Below are 21187 nucleotides of genomic sequence, written 5' to 3' on the forward strand. Positions count from 1 at the left end.
TATTTGTATATTGCGTTAGCCAGCGAATTAATTTTTTATGAAACCCCTGGAAAAACATTAAATAGCTCTTATGGCAACCCTACAAAATTTAAATCATTTGTTTACAACTCTTGTTTTTGTTGTGCCTAGTTAAATATTAAAAAATTACGAAAAATTAACTAAAAAACTAATACCAATAATGGATAATTGTATAGTTTGCTGTAAATCAAATGAAGATATATTTTCACGTATTACAACCGTATCTAGTGAATGGAAAGAATGGAATATACAACGTATTATAGAGAAACATTTATGGTGGTGGTATTTGAGGCCAGCCACTAGTAATGGAGTTGAACAGTGGATATGTCGTCAATGTTGGCAGGAGTTATCAACATTTCACAACTTTTACAATAAAGTTGAGAAAGAACAAAGGCTGTATGATAGATTTTTAATATCAAACATAAAAACTGATAACGAAAATATTTCATCGTCTGTTGATATAAAAGTGGAGGAGCAGAATTTTGAGAATGAAGCATCAATACTTACAGAAAACCTAATGCATTTAGAGAAACCCAAACGGGGAAGAAAAAAGAAGAGTGTAGATAAAACAGAAAGCTTAAATATAGAGGAATTAGCCGTTGTAAAGGTTAAGAGTGAAAATGACTTAAATGATAACACTGTTGATGAGGTGCCTGCAGTCGCTGAGGTAAATGTAAATGCTTTAGTAGCTGATGAAGTGACTTCGATAGATTGGGAGCATTGTTTTATAAATGATAGTGCAGCAGATGACACAGATGAGGAAGATTACGAACTCAAGGAATCGGAAGATGACGATAAACTTAATATATTACTAAAAACAAGAGCATCACGCAAAGGTCCAACAAAAACTAAAACTGTTACAAAATTTAGAAAAAAGTATACAAAATCTAAAAAGGAAAAGAAAGTAAAAGTTGTAAAGATTACCAATTCAAATGTCTCGGAAGCTATGAAGAAAAATGATGAATTTCTGGCAGACAATAATTTTGTATTGTCCTGTAGTATTTGCAGTGCGTCTCTGGGTACATTTTACAAGCTTAAGAATCACTTTCGAAAAGAACATGACATTTTGGGTTATGCCATGTGTTGTAATAAGAAATTCTATAAACGTGGCGTCTTGGTTGATCACATAAATGTCCATAAAGACCCCAATTATTTTAAATGCCTGCAATGTGATAAAGCGCTATCAACTCGTCGCAGTTATGAAAAACACATGGAAACTCATCAATTATACGAAAGTCAGCAAAACTTGTTTACTTGCGATAAATGCGACAAGTCTTTCTTGAAAAAGGCAGTTTTTGATCGCCACGTCTTAACACATGTTCCTGAAGAGGAGAGAAACTTTCAGTGTAGCATGTGTGATAAGAAATTTGCCTCCGAATATCTGCGTAAACAACATGCCTCTTTAACACACTCCAAAAAATACGCAAAAATTTGTGATATGTGTGGAAAATTGCTGCGCGATAGTTTCTCGTTTATACGTCACATGGCAGAGCATAATGGAGAAACACCAGCAAAAGTTAAATGTGATATTTGTGGGGCAGAGTTAACAAACAAATATCGCCTAAATCGTCACAAGAAAATGATGCATACCGAAGAAAATCAACAAGAACAAATATGTCCTTATTGTTCAAAGATATCGCCCAATTTGAATGCCCATAAACATCATGTTAAATACGCGCATACTTTAGAACGTAAACATGCCTGTCATATGTGCGATAAGAAATTCCGACGTCCTTTAGAATTAAAGGAACACCTAAGCACACATACCGGAGAGCCATTATATACTTGCCCCCACTGTCCGCGTACATTTATATCCAGTGCAAATATGCATAAACACCGTAAACTAACGCATCGAAAGGAATGGGAAGAGGGAAAAATGAAAAGGGAAGCAAAAGCATTGGCAGGCAAACAGTTTCTTAAATCTGTTATCGCATCTCAAAGTGAAACACCCTATACAGGAATTTCTATAATGGAGCCTGTTGGCAATGAAACGGTACCAAATTTAGCAGTGATGAACTTTTGAGAATAAATTTAAACTTAATTGAATAGAGGGAGAAATCAAACATACATATATGAGATGTAGGAAACATGTTACATATGTTAAAGATTAAATCAATTATTTTTTGTTCTCAATAAAATATCTTGATAGAGAGCATCAGCTCATTTTCTTAAATATTAAAAAACTATTTTATAAATTAAAAGTACAAATTAATGAAGAGTACATTTCAATAATGCCTAACATATTGAATATTTTTATAATTAAAGTAATTTGTTATTGTTTTAATAAACAATTATGTTAGGAGTACATATTTAAAACATCAGCTTATTTTCGTTAAAATAGAGATTTTTAGAAGCAATCACATTAAACAAAAAAAGATTATTGTTAACTACTGAAGCAATGTTAGGATAATGAAACTATTAACCACTTTCTTAACTTTATGAATAGTTTCTTTAAATTATTGTTTTAAAGAAATATTTGTCATATTGCTTTTCAAACTGAATATTAAATATTATAATTATTTCATTTTATAAAAAATAAACATTTTTAAAACTCTCCATATTTGATATAATTTTGTAGACTACAATGGCTTGGTATACATCAAGAATCGGCGATCAGGAAAGTGGCATTGATATGCGTCACTCAGCCCGTAGTTTAGCCTCATCAATCAATGAAGATTGCACTCATTTAAATCTAAGTTCGCGTAGTTATGACACATCTAATAACAGTGTAAGGTAAAGTACGGTAATAGATTATTACATCTATTACTAATAGTGCATCATACATAATTTAATATAATTTTTAGATATGTAAATGCTGCTGCATTTATAGAAAATAATGCCCCACCAACAGATCATTTGAGTGCAGATAACACAAAATATTTGACAATGTCTGAAACACAGAGTGATATTGTACCACCATTGGATATAAAATCTGAAGAGAATTATCCCACCACAAGAGACTATACTTTTTCATATCGTAAACATTGTGAAGTTGCTAAAATTAACTTAAAGCCAGATTTAGCTTATGAAACCTGGCTATCGGCTAAAAGGTATTGGGTATATTAAAAGAACACATACAACTTTGTACATTCATATTACATTTCTATATGTAGGAAACTACTTTCTGACAAGGCATTAAAACGCAAAGAGGCAGAAGAGTTAAAACAAAAAGAAATTGAAGAACGTAAACGTCTAGCACAAGAGAAATATGAAAAATGGTTACAGAAAAAATCACAGTGCACTATAAATCAACAATCCACAACCAGCACTTGTATTAAGTCTGTTACGAGTTTAGACAATCGACCACGGCCTCAGGTCACAAACGAAGAGGCTCGAATGCGTTTAGCTGAATGGGAAAGAGCAAAACGTTTGGAAGAGGAACGTCGTCGTATGCTCAAACGGCAAGAAGAGCAACGACGTCGTCAATTAGAGGAACAACGACGTCAGATGGCAGCCGAAGCTTGGGAAAATTGGATAGCAAATGTTGATAAGAAACCAAAACCGGTACCATTGAATCGTGGAATATTTACTTTACGCGGTACTGTATCAGATATTTTTGTCAATCCCAATGAATGGAAACCGATAATACCAATAAATCATGAAAATTAAAAATTATGTTAATTCAAAATAAACTATTTCTCAATAAATTCTCTTTTTATGGAATACTTTTGATTTCACTTTTTTTTTTTTGAAAATTTTAGTTTTTTGTTAAAAAAATTTTCTAGATTTTTTTATGGAAAATTCTCAAAAATTTTTATAGCCAATCTTCAAATTTTCTCAAATGCATTTTTTTAAATTCATTAAAAAAACTTTTTCCAAAATATTAAATAAATATTAAGATTTTTATAAAATTACTTTTTTTTAATTTGTTTGAAATAAATATTTTATTTTTTTCGCAAAATTTAACTTTATTACTGCTATTTTATTAAATTTTTAAAACTAACAAACCTTTAACCAAACTACATCCTTATCTTTGAAATGGATGCACTTGCATAGCTGACTTAATATTGGTCTTAATAGCCGAAGGAGCTTTGCCCAGTTGATTGACACCGCCAGGACTAACCGAACTCATAGGTGCTGGTGGTCTTATGGCGGGTGGTACCATCATACTGCCAGGACCACCACCGGGTATTGACATAGGCATAGTTAATTTTAAGCCTTTACCCATACCGACTGCTGCCACCAGAGCATGTGTATCAGCCATACTACTCGTCTGTTGTATACCAGCTCTCGATGAAGAGTCTATTTCCCAGTCTTCACGTTGTTTGCTAACTATTTCCAAGACATGAGACACAACTTTATTGTATTGAGCCACCTGTTTGCTAGCCGCTTCATTTGTCAGACTATTGGCTTTTTGTTCGTTTTGTAACATTTTCTGTTCAGCCAGCGGTGCTGGTTTAGTACGCAAATAGTCTGGTACATTATCATGTGAAAAAACTGGAACTCTTCCTTGAGTCAAATTCACTAAAATTTCATCCCTATCGGGTGATAGTATTAGTGGCAGAACAGTACGATTTCTTAGGGGTGGACATATTTCTTTCGACAAGATTTTCGATAGACCGGTAAGCTGTATAAGTTAGTTTTTTTTAGATTTTTATATAAAACCTAAAAACTTCCTACTTACATGACTGGAGATTAAGGCAAAATTATCGAGAAATTGTGGCCAACTGATGGTTTCGTATTCCGTTTCTAATTTATGTATCATGGCTCCAATGGACATTTTCAAATCATTTAAACGATTTAACACTGCATCCAGAGTGGCATCTAATTGTTTTTCTTCACGCGACATTTTTTTAAAATAATTTATATCTTTTTTTTTTAACAAAAACACAAACAATATTTTCTAGAGCAACAAACAAATTTCATGAATTGTCAATTTACAGAGTTGCCGTAGTTCTTGAGTCTGAAAAACGTCTAAAATAGTGTTTTTACTGGCAATGTTATTAGTATAGCCAACTAATGTGTAGTGTAGCCAACTTATATGTAATTAATAAATGGTTGATGCCGATACTAAAGGTTAAAGTCTTTGGTAGCGTTTACATTTGAAACGGTTAAAAAATGTATTAAATTAAGAAAAATAACAAAAATTGTGAAAATTTTCTATAAAAAATGTGGAAATTATTTGTTTACTTTTTAAACAAGAAAAATTATCTATAAATTTTTGATATAATGAAAAAAATTCGATTTTTCGAATGTGAAAAAAAGTTTTTATTAAAAAGAAAAATTGTATTTAAAAAAATTCTTTAAAAAGAAAATTATTTCAACAGGTTCGAAAATTTTTTTTAACAAAAACAAATTTTCTAAAATAAAAAGATTTTTTTGTAAATAATTTATTAAAAAGAGAGTTTTCTAAAAATAAGAGATTTGTTTTTTTTCGAAAATTTTATATAAAAAGATTTGTGTAATTTTTGTAATAAACAATCTTTTCATCTCTGAATTGTCATATAAAATAAGTTTTCAATCAAATAATCCCATCAGTTGTTATTCAAATTTTGCTGTATTCACACCGATAAAGTGCATAAAAACGAATTTTTATTAAATTTCATTAATAAAAGAAATATTTTTTTCTAATGAAAATATGAAATAATTACTAAAACGTGTCAGTAAAACTAAATGTTATATTAAAGTACAGAAATGTAAATGACAATTCTATATTTATATATTTGAACAATAAAAACGATTACTAATATCCCAATAAAGACAACAACAGCAGCAGCAACAAGTACCAGTAGCAGCATAAACAAAAAACAACAACATCAGCAACAATATTAACATTATGAATAGTTTATTATTTTATATAATTTGTTTGATTTGTTTAATAATTTATAAACAACGTAAATGTTGGTATTTTATATGGCAACTAAATGGTTGGCGTGGCCTACTCCAACAACCCATATTATGGTTGTTGTTAATTATTTATCTGGAACCTAAAAGTTAAGTTTTTAAAAACTTTCCCATTTGCCAAGTCATTCATAATTCAATTTACTCATATAATCTTAAGTTATCTTTAAATCTTCCTACACAACATTATACTCATTCTCATCATCCTGATTATGATCTTTATCTACCACACAGTGTGTCAGTCAATTAAATTTTGAAAAAGTTTTTTATTTGTTTTCATTTTTTCATTTTTCCGTTTTTCATCTTTCCTGGTTACTACCAACCGACACAGGTATTATGAGCAGCATTCAACGTTGTCATAAATATTTTCAATTCCCTTTGGCCATTATTGTGTTTAACCGAATTTTGTTGTATGTTGATGATCCAGAGACTATGGAAAGTATCCTCACTGCACCAGAGTGTTTAAATAAGACATTTTTACAAAATGGTTTCTATGCCAACAAGGGTTTATTACATGCCAAAGGTTAGTATTTCATGAATATGTATTTATGTATGTATGTTTGGTCTAGGACAATATCAGTATCCTTAAATGAATGTTATATAGGATATAGAGTTTTGCAGCAGCAGATGTTATATTTACTATGCATATACATATGTATATTAAACGTGTCATAATAGAAAATTATTTCAACAGATTTGAATACAAATTTTAAAATTTATATAAAAATTTTTAGTAAAATTTATTTTAAAGAGTTAAATTTTTCAGAAAATTTTATAAAAAGAAAATTTACTTGAAAAGTTCTCTATAAAAGAGAATTTTCTCAAAGATTTTCTAATTTTCTAAAATAATTTTCCTGAAAATTCTATGGTTAAGACCACAATCTAGTTTATGGACAAGACCTTAGTATAGTTTATGGACCAGATCTTAGTTCTATCTATGGATCAGATCATAGTCTTGATTATGGACCTGACTACAGATTACTATGGACTATGTAGTACACTACAGTCGAGTTTATAGACCAGATCATAGTCCAGTCTATTGAACAGACTATAGTCTCCATTATGGACCTGACTACATATATCTATGGGCTATGTAGTACACTACAGTAGTACACTAGATCAGATTACATATCTTCACGACGAAAGACTCTTTAATTGTTAGGACTATATTCCACTCAATTGGATCAGACTATAGATTATTATGAACTATGTAGTACACTACAGTTTGGTCTATAGATCAGTCCATAATATAGTCTATAGATCAGACCATAATCTAGTCTATGGTCCAGACCACAATCTAGTCTATGTCCAGTCTATGGAACAGACCATAGTCTTGGCCATTGACCAAACTACAGATTACTATGTAGTACAAAACAGTCTAGTTTATAGATCAGATTACATATCTATACAACTAAAGACTCTTTAATTGTTTGGACTATATTCTACTTATGAACAAGACTATATCCTAGTTTATGAATCAGACTATAATCTAGTCGATGGGCCAGAGTATAGTCTTGATTATGGACCAGACTACAGATTACTATGGAATATGTAGTACACTACATCAATTGTAGGTCTATAGATACGACCATAATAGAGTCTATGGTCCACACCACAATCTAGTCTATGGACAAGAACTTAGTCTAGTTTATGGACCAGATGTTAGTCCAGCCTATGGAACAGACCATAGTCTTGATCATGGACCAAACTACAGATTACTATGTAATACATTACAGTTTAGTTTATAGATCAGATTACATACCTATACGACTAAAGACTTTTTAATTATTTAGACTATAATCTACTCTATGAACAAGACTAGTTTATAAATCAGACTTAAGTCAAGATCATAGATAATGTTTAGTTTGAGTCTAGTAGATATACATATATTTACAGTTTAGCCTTAAGTTAAAAATATAAAAATCCTAAACGTAACATAGTTTGGAGAACCCAACTCACTTACACATACATATCTAGTTTCTTTAAAAACTATTTAAATACAAAACATTATAATCTGTATGTATAACTTCTGTTAGTGTGTTAAAAACTCATGTCCTTAAAATACTAAAAATCCTAATGCTTTGTTATTTATAAAATTCTTTATTATATATTCATTCAAACAACATTTATCATGTCCATGTGGGAAAAACTACTAACTTTGAATAAAATATCAACAAAATAAAAATAAAAGATGAACAATGGAAAATACGCCGTAAACAACTAAATCCAGCTTTTAGTCATAATACTCTTGTTAGTTTCTTTGAAATTTTTAATCGTATTTCTAATGAGTTGAAAGTAAAAATCTCTGAGGATTTGCTGGATTGCAAAGAAGTTAAATTTAAAAGTTTTGAGGATCTAATAACACGAGCTGTTTTGGAGGTATCATGTTGTAAGTATTTTTGGTTTATTATGACAAAAGTTTAAACACATAAACGAATTTGTTTTCGTTTCAATTTTATTCTTTAATATTACTTTTTTTGTAGTTATTAATAAACATCTTTTTAAATTTTAATAAAATTTTTAATTATCTTTACAAAAGGAGGGGTAAACAATAATTGTTTATTTTTTTTCCAGTAACAACAATGGGTTTTGAAACAAATTTCCTGCAAAACGATGAAAAGTTCATCGCTCAGTCTTATAGATAGTAAGTATAAAGTTTGTTTTGTCAGTTATTTTCCTTTTTTTTAATAAACTAATGTTTATAATTTTTTTCGCCAACCAACCAATGGACATTCTTGGTATTTCAACAACATAAACTTTTTTGTTTTATTTTTTTTTAATAAACATGCAAAATGTTCATTTTTAACATCTTTTTATTTCCATGATGCAGTTTAATGGAACTAACTGCTTTGAGAATACTGAAGCCATGGTATCAAATAGACTTCATCTTTCGTTTGTTGGACAATAAAAACTATGAAAAATCAAAAAGAGCCAACAAGTTGGTTACAGATTTTGTGACAAACGTAAGTTTTTATTTTATTTTAAAATATTTTTTGCTTGTCATGTTGTCGACACAAATTAGATATAACAGTTTATAGTCTTGTCTATAGTCTAGTCTATAGTCTAGTCTATAATCTAGTCTATAGTCTAGTCTATAGTCTAGTCTATAATCTAGTCTATAATCTAGTCTATAGTCTAGTCTATAGTCTAGTCTATAGTCTAGTCTATAGTCTAGTCTATAGTCTAGTCTATAGTCTAGTCTATAGTCTAGTCTATAGTCTAGTCTATAGTCTAGTCTATAGTCTAGTCTATAGTCTAGTCTATAGTCTAGTCTATAGTCTAGTCTATAGTCTAGTCTATAGTCTAGTCTATAGTCTAGTCTATAGTCTAGTCTATAGTCTAGTCTATAGTCTAGTCTATAGTCTAGTCTATAGTCTAGTCTAGTCTATAGTCTAGTCTATAGTCTAGTCTATAGTCTAGTCTATAGTCTAGTCTATAGTCTAGTCTATAGTCTAGTCTATAGTCTATAGTCTATAGTCTATAGTCTTCTATAGTCTATAGTCTAGTCTATAGTCTAGTCTATAGTCTAGTCTATAGTCTAGTCTATAGTCTAGTCTATAGTCTAGTCTATAGTCTAGTCTATAGTCTAGTCTATAGTCTAGTCTATAGTCTAGTCTATAGTCTAGTCTAAGTCTAGTCTATAGTCTAGTCTATAGTCTAGTCTATAGTCTAGTCTATAGTCTAGTCTATAGTCTAGTCTATAGTCTAGTCTATAGTCTAGTCTATAGTCTAGTCTATAGTCTAGTCTATAGTCTAGTCTATAGTCTAGTCTATAGTCTAGTCTATAGTCTAGTCTATAGTCTAGTCTATAGTCTAGTCTATAGTCTAGTCTATAGTCTAGTCTATAGTCTAGTCTATAGTCTAGTCTATAGTCTAGTCTATAGTCTAGTCTATAGTCTAGTCTATAGTCTAGTCTATAGTCTAGTCTATAGTCTAGTCTATAGTCTAGTCTATAGTCTAGTCTATAGTCTAGTCTATAGTCTAGTCTATAGTCTAGTCTATAGTCTAGTCTATAGTCTAGTCTATAGTCTAGTCTATAGTCTAGTCTATAGTCTAGTCTATAGTCTAGTCTATAGTCTAGTCTAGTCTATAGTCTAGTCTATAGTCTAGTCTAGTCTATAGTCTAGTCTATAGTCTAGTCTAGTCTATAGTCTAGTCTATAGTCTAGTCTATAGTCTAGTCTATAGTCTAGTCTATAGTCTAGTCTATAGTCTAGTCTATAGTCTAGTCTATAGTCTAGTCTATAGTCTAGTCTATAGTCTAGTCTATAGTCTAGTCTATAGGCTAGTCTATAGTCTAGTCTATAGTCTAGTCTATAGTCTAGTCTATAGGCTAGTCTATAGTCTAGTCTATAGTCTAGTCTATAGTCTAGTCTATAGTCTAGTCTATAGTCTAGTCTATAGTCTAGTCTATAGTCTAGTCTATAGTCTAGTCTATAGTCTAGTCTATAGTCTAGTCTATAGTCTAGTCTATAGTCTAGTCTATAGTCTAGTCTATAGTCTAGTCTATAGTCTAGTCTATAGTCTAGTCTATAGTCTAGTCTATAGTCTAGTCTATAGTCTAGTCTATAGTCTAGTCTATAGTCTAGTCTATAGTCTAGTCTATAGTCTAGTCTATAGTCTAGTCTATAGTCTAGTCTATAGTCTAGTCTATAGTCTAGTCTATAGTCTAGTCTATAGTCTAGTCTATAGTCTAGTCTATAGTCTAGTCTATAGTCTAGTCTATAGTCTAGTCTATAGTCTAGTCTATAGTCTAGTCTATAGTCTAGTCTATAGTCTAGTCTATAGTCTAGTCTATAGTCTAGTCTATAGTCTAGTCTATAGTCTAGTCTATAGTCTAGTCTATAGTCTAGTCTATAGTCTAGTCTATAGTCTAGTCTATAGTCTAGTCTATAGTCTAGTCTATAGTCTAGTCTATAGTCTAGTCTATAGTCTAGTCTATAGTCTAGTCTATAGTCCTAGTCTATAGTCTAGTCTATAGTCTAGTCTATAGTCTAGTCTATAGTCTAGTCTATAGTCTAGTCTATAGTCTAGTCTATAGTCTAGTCTATAGTCTAGTCTATAGTCTAGTCTATAGTCTAGTCTATAGTCTAGTCTATAGTCTAGTCTATAGTCTAGTCTATAGTCTAGTCTATAGTCTAGTCTATAGTCTAGTCTATAGTCTAGTCTATAGTCTAGTCTATAGTCTAGTCTATAGTCTAGTCTATAGTCTAGTCTATAGTCTAGTCTATAGTCTAGTCTATAGTCTAGTCTATAGTCTAGTCTATAGTCTAGTCTATAGTCTAGTCTATAGTCTAGTCTATAGTCTAGTCTATAGTCTAGTCTATAGTCTAGTCTATAGTCTAGTCTATAGTCTAGTCTATAGTCTAGTCTATAGTCTGGTCTATAGTCTGGTCTATAGTCTAGTCTATAGTCTAGTCTATAGTCTAGTCTATAGTCTAGTCTATAGTCTAGTCTATAGTCTGGTCTATAGTCTAGTCTATAGTCTAGTCTATAGTCTAGTCTATAGTCTAGTCTATAGTCTAGTCTATAGTCTAGTCTATAGTCTAGTCTATAGTCTAGTCTATAGTCTAGTCTATAGTCTAGTCTATAGTCTAGTCTATAGTCTAGTCTATAGTCTAGTCTATAGTCTAGTCTATAGTCTAGTCTATAGTCTAGTCTATAGTCTAGTCTATAGTCTAGTCTATAGTCTAGTCTATAGTCTAGTCTATAGTCTAGTCTATAGTCTAGCCTATAGTCTAGTCTATAGTCTAGTCTATAGTCTAGCCTATAGTCTAGTCTATAGTCTAGCCTATAGTCTAGTCTATAGTCTAGTCTATAGTCTAGTCTATAGTCTAGTCTATAGTCTAGTCTATAGTCTAGTCTATAGTCTAGTCTATAGTCTAGTCTAAAGTCTAGTCTATAGTCTAGTCTATAGTCTAGTCTATAGTCTAGTCTATAGTCTAGTCTATAGTCTAGTCTATAGTCTAGTCTATAGTCTAGTCTATAGTCTAGTCTATAGTCTAGTCTATAGTCTAGTCTATAGTCTAGTCTATAGTCTAGTCTATAGTCTAGTCTATATAGTCTAGTCTATAGTCTAGTCTATAGTCTAGTCTATAGTCTAGTCTATAGTCTAGTCTATAGTCTAGTCTATAGTCTAGTCTATAGTCTAGTCTATAGTCTAGTCTATGGTCTAGTCTATAGTCTAGTCTATAGTCTAGTCTATAGTCTAGTCTATAGTCTATAGTCTAGTACATAGCTTATAATCTATTCTATAGTCTTGTCTAGTCTATAGTCTGGTTTACAGTTTAGTCTATAGTGTTGTCTACAGACTATTCTATAGTCAAGTCTATACTCTTGTCTTTGATGTAGTATATAGTCTAGTCTCTGGTCTAGTATATAGTCATACATATATTTTATGGACCTTGTTTAATTTCTCTGGCTGTAAAAACTTAATACTCCTAATATAAACCAGAAAAGAAAATCATATATACACTGATTTTTTAATGTTTCATGGTCTTGTCGGTTTTTCCACTTTCTTCCGCAAACTTAAAACTACAAAATTAAAAAAATATATATTAGATTGTGAAACTCAAACATATTGAATGGCAACATAGACTAGAACAATACCGCCAGAAGGTAGACATCAAAACTACAACAAGTAATCTTGCAACTGCAACTAATACACGACAAGAAACTGAAGAAAATGGAGAAAATCATAATTTTACTGGCACTAGAACGGCTGCAGCTGCCAATGATGCGTTAAAAAATAATATGAAAGAATTTTCATTTTTGCCAGACTCAGATGCAAATGCTTTCATGCAGGAGCAGCAGCAACAAAAACATCGTATTTTTATTGATCAAATATTTTATTTGGCTCAGACTGGTAAATTGACATTGGAAGATATTATGAATGAATCACAATCGATGGTTGTGGTGGTAAGTATCTTATAGATTTTATTGTTATTTTATTACTCATTAAAAGTTTATGTGAAATGAGAAAAGGAGTTGAAAATTGTATTAAAGTTGATTTTAAATGTATAATAATTTGTTAGTGTAACTAGATGGGGAAATAAAAGTAAAAAATATGATTTTTTTTTAATAAAATAGAAATTTTCATATGAGAAGGAGTATGAATATTTTTGTATAAGAAGATAATTTTACAAAATTTTTTATACAAAAGTTTTTTTTTTTTTTTTGTAATTTAACAACATTTCGTTATTATAGTCATGAAACCATTACAACATTTCTGTGAATTTCTTTTTATTTCTGTTCTCATTTCATTTATCATTAATGTTAACCTCTTTTACAATCATATTAACTTTCACTTCATGCTTTTTGTAAATTGCATATTTGTATATTTGCTTTTAATTTTTTAAATACTTTTTACTCTTTATGTCATAAAAAATCGTAGTCCTTTGAAACCGTATCGAGTTGCATTATTAACGCATTACTATGTTTGGCAATTAACCACGAATGTCAAATGAAATTACGTCATGAAATCACACAAGTGTTGTTGTTGTCAAAGAGTAAAACCAATAATAAAACGAACTTGACAACAGCAGCAGAAATAGCAACAACATCAATAAAACATATTAAAGATACAAATGCAACAAAAACAAACTACCATAAAACATGTGCAAATACGATTGACAGAGATTTGGATTTCAATACGACAGATTGTGAAGGTGATGTGAATAATGATGATATACGAAGAAGTACTTTTGCTACTACTAGTAGTAGTAGTAGCAATAGTAGAAGTACCAATAGTGGTAATGGTAGTAGTGGTTATAATGATTCTCTTGATAGCGATGATGATGATGTTGATGGGAATGAGATGTTGAATGATTGTGATGTGAAAGTAACCATAGAACATTTACTGAATATGCCATACCTTGACATGATTATAAATGAGTCGTTACGTTTATTGACAACGGTTCCCATGAATTTACGTAATGCCAGTGCAGATTTTCAATTGAATGTAATACAACGTGACAAATGTACTTGTGCATTAAGCAACAACAACAACAAAAACACTTCTACTAGATGCAGTTGTCGTCATGTAGTTGTACCCAAAGATACAATGATTGCATTGGATATATTTAACATGCAACGTAATGAAAAGTATTGGGGTGCAAATGCTTTGAAATTTTATCCGGAAAATTTTTCAAAAAAACATCAACCACAACATCAATATCGAAATGATGAGAAAATAGGAGATGAAAATGAAATGAAATTGAATGAAACTTCTATATCATCGTCAGCAGGATTGGCGGCAACATCGAGACATTCTTATGCATTTGTACCATTTTCAAAAGGATTACGCACTTGTATAGGTGAGTGTTTACATACATACATATGTAAGTATACATGTTTATTAATATTAGGGAGGGTGTTTTATGTAAAAGAAAATTTTCTATAAAAGGATAATTTTTGTAGAAATTTAGTTTTGTAATTTTTATAAAAATATTTATTAAATTTTTGGCAAAGAGAGAATTTTTTCGACAACTTTCATAAAAGCAGGATTTTCTAGACAATTTTTATAAAACTAAGTGCTTTTCTGAAAAATTTTCTGTAAAATTATATTTTTGAAACAAATTTCTACAAGAAATATTCTTAATGAAAAGAAAAGTTTTTGAACTTTTCTAAAAAAAAGAGATTTTTCAATAAAAAGAGAATTTTTCCTAAAAATTTTCAATTAAAAAAGAATTTTTTGTAAAAATTTTCTATAAAAAGAAAATTTTCTATTAATAGAGAATTTTATTAAAAAAAAATTATAAAAAGAAAATTTTCTATAAAAATAGAATTTTCTCTAACCATTTCTATGAAAATAGAATTTTCTCTAAAAATTTCTATAAAAAAAGAGAATTTTCTCTAAAAACTTATATAAAAAGAGTATTTTCTTAAAAATTTTCTATCAAAAGAGAATTTTTTTTAAATATTTTCTATCAAAAGAGAATAATATTAAAAATTTTTTCTATAAAAAGATAATTTTCTTGAACATTTTATATAAAAGGAGTTTCCCGAAATTTTCTATAAAAAGAGTATTTTTTATTTCCTATAAAAAGAGAATTTCCTTGAAAATTTCCTATTAAAAGATAATTTTCTTGAATATTTCTTATTAAAAGAGATTTTTCTCGAAAATTTCCTATAAAAAGAAAATTTTCTCGAAAATTTTTTATAAAACGATAATTTTCTATAATAAAGGAATTTTCTAGAAAATTTCCTATTAAAAAAATTTTCTCGAAAATTTACTATTAATAGAGAATTTTCTCGAAAATTTCCTATTAAAAGTGAATTTTCTCAAAAATTTCCTATTAAAAGAGAATTTTCTCGAAAATTTCCGATAAAAAGAGAATTTTCTCGAAAATTCCTATTAAAAGATAATTTTCTCGAAAATTTCCTATTAAAAGAGAATTTTCTTGAAAATTTCCTATAAAAAGAGAATTTTCTCGAAAATTTTTTATAAAAAGATAATTTTTTATTAAAAGAAAATTTTCTGGAAATTTTTCAAAATTCCTATAAAAAGAAAATTTTCTCGAAAATTTCCTATTAAAAGAGATTTTTTTTCGAAAATTTCCTATTAAAAGAGATTTTTTTTCGAAAATTCCCTTTAAAAAGGGAATTTTCTAGAAAATTTTTTATAAAAAGATAATTTTCTATAAAAAGAGAATTTTCTTGAAAATTCCTTATAAAAAGAGAATTTTTTTAAAAAGGGAATTTTCTTGAAAATTCCTTATAAAAAGGGAATTTTCTTGAAAATTCCTTATAAAAAGAGAATTTTCTCAAAATTCCTATAAAAAGAGAATTTTTTCGAAAATTTTATATAAAAAGGGAATTTTGTCAAAAATTTCCTATAAAAAGAGAACTTTCTCGAAAATTTTTTATAAAAAGATAATTTTCTATAAAAAGGAATTTTCTCGAAAAGTTTTTATAAACAAGGAAAATTTTCTTAACATTTTTTATAAAAAGGAAATTTTCCAGAAAATTTCAAAAACATTTTCTATATAATGATTTTTGTTTTTAAATTTCTTAAAAAAAGAGAATTTTTTCGAAAATTTTCTATAAAAAAATAATTTTTTTAAAACAAAATAATTTTCTTATAAATTTCTTATGAAAAGAGAATTTTCTCGAAAAGTTAAAAAAAGAAAAAATTTTAATAAGGAAAAAGTTATAGTTTTGAATTTTTTTATAAAACGGTAAAAATGATAATTTCTATAGAAAGAGAATTTTCTTAAAAATTAGCCTATGAAGAGAATTTTCCCGAAAATTAAAAAAAAGAAAATTTTAGAAAATTGTTTTTTAAAAAGAGAAATGTTAAAAAATTATAATTTTTCTAAACTTTTTTTATATAGAAGGATATTATAAAAATTTTCTTTAAGAAGAGAAATTTTTGTAAAATTTCCCATCCATCCTATTAAAGGTCTGCATGATACATACAAACATTTTGACTGTAAGTTTTTGCGTTTTCGAAATGTACAAGTTTATGAGCATTAAGTAAGTGTTTTCAAGTGTGTTTGAATTCTTGTAGCAACTATCTTTTTTAGTACATACATTTTTCTTAGTTTGTTCATTTGCTTTAGTGGCTTTAATTTGAAACTAATATGTTCTTTACTAAGAACAGATTTGTAATTAAAACACAAAGATACACCTTAGTTATAAAGATGAAGCTGGCAAAACAAATTATGAGCAATCATAATAGTTAAAAGGTATAAACGGTGCTTTGAAAAAATATCTTTTGATAATTTAATAATCTATTGTACGAGTCTAGACATTTTTAATATTTTTTTAAATTAATTGTGTACTTTTTACTATTAAACTCCTTAACATATTTTCTATATTCTATATTGTTTTCATTTGCTTTTATTTTTCTCTTTAATAAAAAGGTTATCGTTACAGTATCTACTTGTCAAAAATTGTTTTGATAAAATTAATATCTTCCTTTGAATTTACAACCAACATAAAGCTGGAGGACTTACAATGTTATGAGGGCGTTTCTTTAAAATTTTGCAATGCTGACAAGATTAATTTTCAAATACAGCCAGTTGGCTGAACAACAGCAATTAATTTATGTTCTTGTTGTTAAATCTAATTAGTAATAATTGTAAATTAATTAATTAATGGTGGTGGTGCAGTTTGATGTTTATACATAAATTAATTAATGGTTGTTGTATAGTAAAATATGTATAAAAAAACACTTTATTATATTATTGTTATTATACATATTTTTTGTTTGTCTAATAAAGAAAATTGTAAATTTTATAAAGAAAATTTAATTGATGAGTTTTTAAATTAGATAAAGTGGTTTATAAATTGAAAATATTTTTAGTTTGAAGTGTATAGTAATTGTTAAATATATATGAAAAAGAAAATTATTTATTAAAGAAATTAAATATGTTGTGTTATTGTAATATTTTATAAAAAGAATAACTTTTCAATTAAAAAAATATTTGCAATATTGATTTTAGATTTTTTTTTTTTAATTTAAATGAAATAAAATAATATTTTGCTTAATTTAATATTGTGTGTAAAGTCTTTGATATATTTACCCTATTCCCACTCTTTTAATTTTCACCCACTAAGATTTCTTTTACTTTATTTTAAAACTAGGCGAACCACACGTTATTGACTGCATCATCTAAATCCTTTCGCTTGGCTCTAATCGAAAATAATTAATTAATTTGACCCAATTTACTTTGTAAATTTTTGGTATGCAAAATTTCTTGCGTTTTAACGCTAAAATCCCTCAACACATGCCTGAACGATTTTTAATTACAGTAAAAATGGCCAATTATGAAACAGTAATAGCAACAGCAGCACAGAAGTAGTAGCCACAACGACTTTTGATTTTGAGGCTGAGAAATAAAAAAAACATATACCATTTTATATAAACATAAATTCAAGGAGTACAGCTGTATGCAACACAACATTACATTGCACCTCGTGTGGCGTATAATGTTTATTATAAGCGTAACATTACCATTACGTATAAGTGAACGCATAAACGTGTGAATAAATTTCATTTTACAAACTTTTGAAAAACATCTATACACATTAAGGTAATTGGTGAATACATAGAAAATTTCTACAAGGGGAAAATTTTCTACAAATGAACATTTTTTGAAAGTTTAGGAAAAATAGATTTTTTTAATTTTCTATGAGGAAGTGTTTTTTTTTTTTTTATAAAAAAAGGAATTAACTTTTACAAAAAAAAGTATTTAAAAAATTTTTCTGTAAAAAAGGGAATTTTTCCAAATAATTGTTGAACAGTGAGAACAATGCGAATTTTCTCATAATTTTTCTATAATCAAAGGAATTTCTCGAAAATTTGTTATTAAAAGAAAATTTTACTATAAAAGTGTATTTTCTTGAGAATTTTTCTATAAAAACATAATTTAAGTAATGAAAAAAAGAGTGTTTTAAAAATTTTTCTATAAAAAATAGACTTTTTCCAAAAAAAATTTTCAACATTTTTCTATCAAAATGAGAATTTTCTCAAAATTTTTCTATAAACAAAGGAATTTTTTCGAAAATTTTATATTAAAAGAAAATTTTTCTATAAAAATGATTTTTTTGAGAATTTTTTTATAAAAATATAATTTACATAAAATGTTTCAATAAACAAGTAGGAAAGTATAGTCGGACATGGCCGACCATATAATACCCTACACCATGAGTACATTTTTAAAAATTGTACTTTTTATAAAATCTTTATTTTTGATAAAGAAAGTTTTATGTTGAATATTACCAATAATTCCACAATATTTAAGCAATTTATTTATTTATTTATTAAGCCATTGATAAAAAACTAAAATTTCTAAATGAGGCTTTATATTGGTCAAATAAGGACCGATCCTCAGTTAATTTGGGAAAAGGATATATTTCTAAATAACAGTTAGTTTTGTTGAGTTTCATTGCGATACAAATGGTTACAAGTCAATTTTAGACGTTTAAGTCATTTTTTGAAGGGGGGTTTGTATGGGGGCTTGGGTCAAATATAGGCCGATCCTTACGAAAATCTGCAGTGTTATTTATACTTATATAAAACATATTTGTGCCAATTTTTAAAGAGATATTGTGGCATAAAAAGTTCAAATCGGGAGGTACGGTTGTATGGGGGCTAGGTGAAATAATGGACCGATTTCAACCATTTTCAATAGGCTTCGTCCCTGTGCCAAAAAACATGCTTGGTACCTTGCGCACAAGGTCTACATGGACAGCCAGCCGGACAGACGGACGGACATGTCTTAATCGACTCAAAAAATGATTCTGAATCGATCGGTATACTTTAAGGTGGGTATTGGACCAATATTTTTGTATGTTACAAACATCAGCACAAACGTATAATACCCTCCCCACTATAGTGGTGTAGGGTATAAAAAGATCTCAAAAGAAATTTTCTTAATAAATTTTTCTAAAAAGAGTATTTTCGGAAAATATCTACAAAAAGGAAATTTTTTTCATAAAAATTCTATAAAAATAAGAATTTTTACGAAAATTTTCTCTAAAAAGAGAATTTTGACAGGAATTATTCTATAACAAGTAATAATCTATAGTCGGGCCTAGCTTAACATATGATACCCTACATCAGTGAATAGCAACTAAAAAATATAGATTAATTTTAATAATAATGATTTTAAATTTATTTTGTTTTTTAACTAATTTCTACTTGAGTTTAAAGATTTTTGAATAATTTTCTGAGGGGCACTTTGTATGGGGTCTAGGGTCAAATGAAGGCTGATCATTGCGAAAATCCTCAGTAACATTCAGACTTGAATATTTAACATAATTATGGACTCAAAAGCTCTATTTGGGGGTAAGGTTGTAAGGGGGCTAGGTGAACTAATAAACCGGTTTTAACAATTTTCAATAGGCTTAATAACAAATTTTACATAAACGGAGAGACAAGCAGACAGACAAACAGACAGATGGAAAATTTTCAATAAAAAAGGCACTTTCCTGTTTTTTTTTTTATAAATTTTCTTTAAAAAGATAATTTTGTTCAAAAATTTATAAAATGGAGAACTTAGTTGTGAACTTTTCATAAAAAAATAATTTTGTTGGAAATTTTCTATAAAGAAGGGTTTTTTGATAATTATATAAGAAAAAAAAAGAAGAGAAAATAATTTTTGGTGAAAATGAAAATTTTCTCGTGAATTTTCTATAAAAAAGAAACTTTTTTAAAAAATGTTCTATACAAAGAGAATCTTGAAGAAACTTTTTCTTTAAAAGAGGAAAAAAATAAAAATTTCTAGAAAATTATCCTGAAAATTTTCTATAAAAACAGAATTTTGTCAAAAATTGTTTTATAAAAAAGAGAAATTTTTCTGGCGCATTTTTTAATAAAGAGAAGTTTTTCGCGAATATTTAAAAAATATTATAAATTGTATAAAAAAATATTTTTTAGAAAAATGGAATTTTTATCTAATTATTTCTATAAATTTTTATAAAAAATACAAATTACTCGCGAATTTTTTCCAAATTTTCCATAAAAAAGAATTTTTTTTAAAAAAGAGAAATTTTTAAATTAAAATAAATTTATCGCGAATATTTTTTAAAAGTAAAATATTTTCTGCAATTTTATATAAAAAGGTAATTTTCTCAAAATAATTTTTTTAAAAAATTGAATTTTATGGAAATATTTATATAAATTCTTGAGAATTTTCTGCTTCTAACAGATTTTCTATAAAAAACGAATTTTGTCGAAAATATTTCTAAAAAAATATTTTTTTTCACGAATTTTCCCAGAAGTTTTCTATATAAAAAGAGAATTTTTACAAATATTTCTTAAAAAAGAGAATTATTTGGCACCAGGCTAATGAACGTGCGGTATGGTGAGTTATTCATCCATGTGTGTAATGTATTTTATTTCGTGGAATGTTGATGTTGTTGCTGGTGTTGGTGATGTTTGGTATAATCAATTTTTGTTAACCTAATTAAATACGCTTGTGGAATAAAGAAATTGTAAATGCAAAACAGTAGAACAAACAATTTAATCAAACACCAACAAAAAAGTTAGAGTCTTAGGAGTAACAAAAATACCTATTGGCTTAGATAGATAAAACAATTAAAAAATTAATCGCATTAAATATGTATAATATTTAACTGATTTTATACCACTGTAGAAGCAGTCAACTCTTTGGTGGGCGACATCGTAAAAAAAACAGAGTTTAATTAACCTCTTTATTGTATTACATCTGTATATTACATAAATTAAATATGCACATGCAAGTCTTCTGATGGCACACAGTGGTATAGGAAAAAAAAAAGAGGGAAATAATTCGGTAACTTCTAAACGGTTAATCCGATTTTAATGAAATTTGGTATGCACAAAGAGAAGGTGTTGTCGA

At 28.2% G+C, this 21187-nt stretch overlaps 4 protein-coding genes across 5 annotated transcripts; 3 read left to right on the top strand and 1 right to left on the bottom strand.

The window, feature by feature from the left end:
- Nucleotides 1–98: 98 nt before the first annotated feature.
- On the top strand, nucleotides 99–2089 carry LOC111684502 (transcription factor grauzone-like). Its single transcript, XM_023446687.2, has one exon. It carries the CDS (start codon nucleotides 179–181, stop codon nucleotides 2039–2041), a length of 1863 nt encoding a protein of 620 aa, XP_023302455.2. The 5' UTR covers nucleotides 99–178; the 3' UTR covers nucleotides 2042–2089.
- A 418-nt stretch (nucleotides 2090–2507) lies between these two features.
- On the top strand, nucleotides 2508–3681 carry LOC111684511 (coiled-coil domain-containing protein 34-like). 2 transcript variants are annotated; one of them, XM_023446696.2, is made up of 3 exons: nucleotides 2508–2751; nucleotides 2823–3068; nucleotides 3132–3681. In XM_023446696.2, the coding sequence occupies exons 1-3, from the start codon at nucleotides 2603–2605 to the stop codon at nucleotides 3625–3627; spliced, it is 891 nt and encodes a 296-aa protein (XP_023302464.2). In that variant the 5' UTR covers nucleotides 2508–2602; the 3' UTR covers nucleotides 3628–3681. The 2 variants fall into 2 exon arrangements, with proteins under 2 accessions (XP_023302464.2, XP_046802898.1); XM_046946942.1 differs by having other exon boundaries at nucleotides 2575–2746.
- A 194-nt stretch (nucleotides 3682–3875) lies between these two features.
- On the bottom strand, nucleotides 3876–4896 carry LOC111684522 (mediator of RNA polymerase II transcription subunit 8). The gene is made up of 2 exons (XM_023446708.2): nucleotides 4643–4896; nucleotides 3876–4585 (listed from the first exon to the last, which is right to left on the bottom strand). Exons 1-2 carry the CDS (start codon nucleotides 4805–4807, stop codon nucleotides 3986–3988), a joined length of 765 nt encoding a protein of 254 aa, XP_023302476.1. The 5' UTR covers nucleotides 4808–4896; the 3' UTR covers nucleotides 3876–3985.
- Nucleotides 4897–5764: 868 nt separating this feature from the next.
- On the top strand, nucleotides 5765–17018 carry LOC111684510 (probable cytochrome P450 318a1; the record flags this gene model as incomplete). Its single annotated transcript, XM_023446695.2, has 8 exons — nucleotides 5765–5951; nucleotides 6191–6382; nucleotides 8051–8248; nucleotides 8434–8503; nucleotides 8690–8822; nucleotides 12420–12776; nucleotides 13252–14173; nucleotides 16724–17018. Coding segments are annotated over 8 exons (2226 nt in total), but the record flags the coding sequence as incomplete, so codon positions are not given.
- Nucleotides 17019–21187: the final 4169 nt, after the last annotated feature.

This window comes from Lucilia cuprina, chromosome 3, assembly GCF_022045245.1.
Source record: "Lucilia cuprina isolate Lc7/37 chromosome 3, ASM2204524v1, whole genome shotgun sequence".
Taxonomy (NCBI): Eukaryota; Metazoa; Arthropoda; class Insecta; order Diptera; family Calliphoridae; genus Lucilia; species Lucilia cuprina.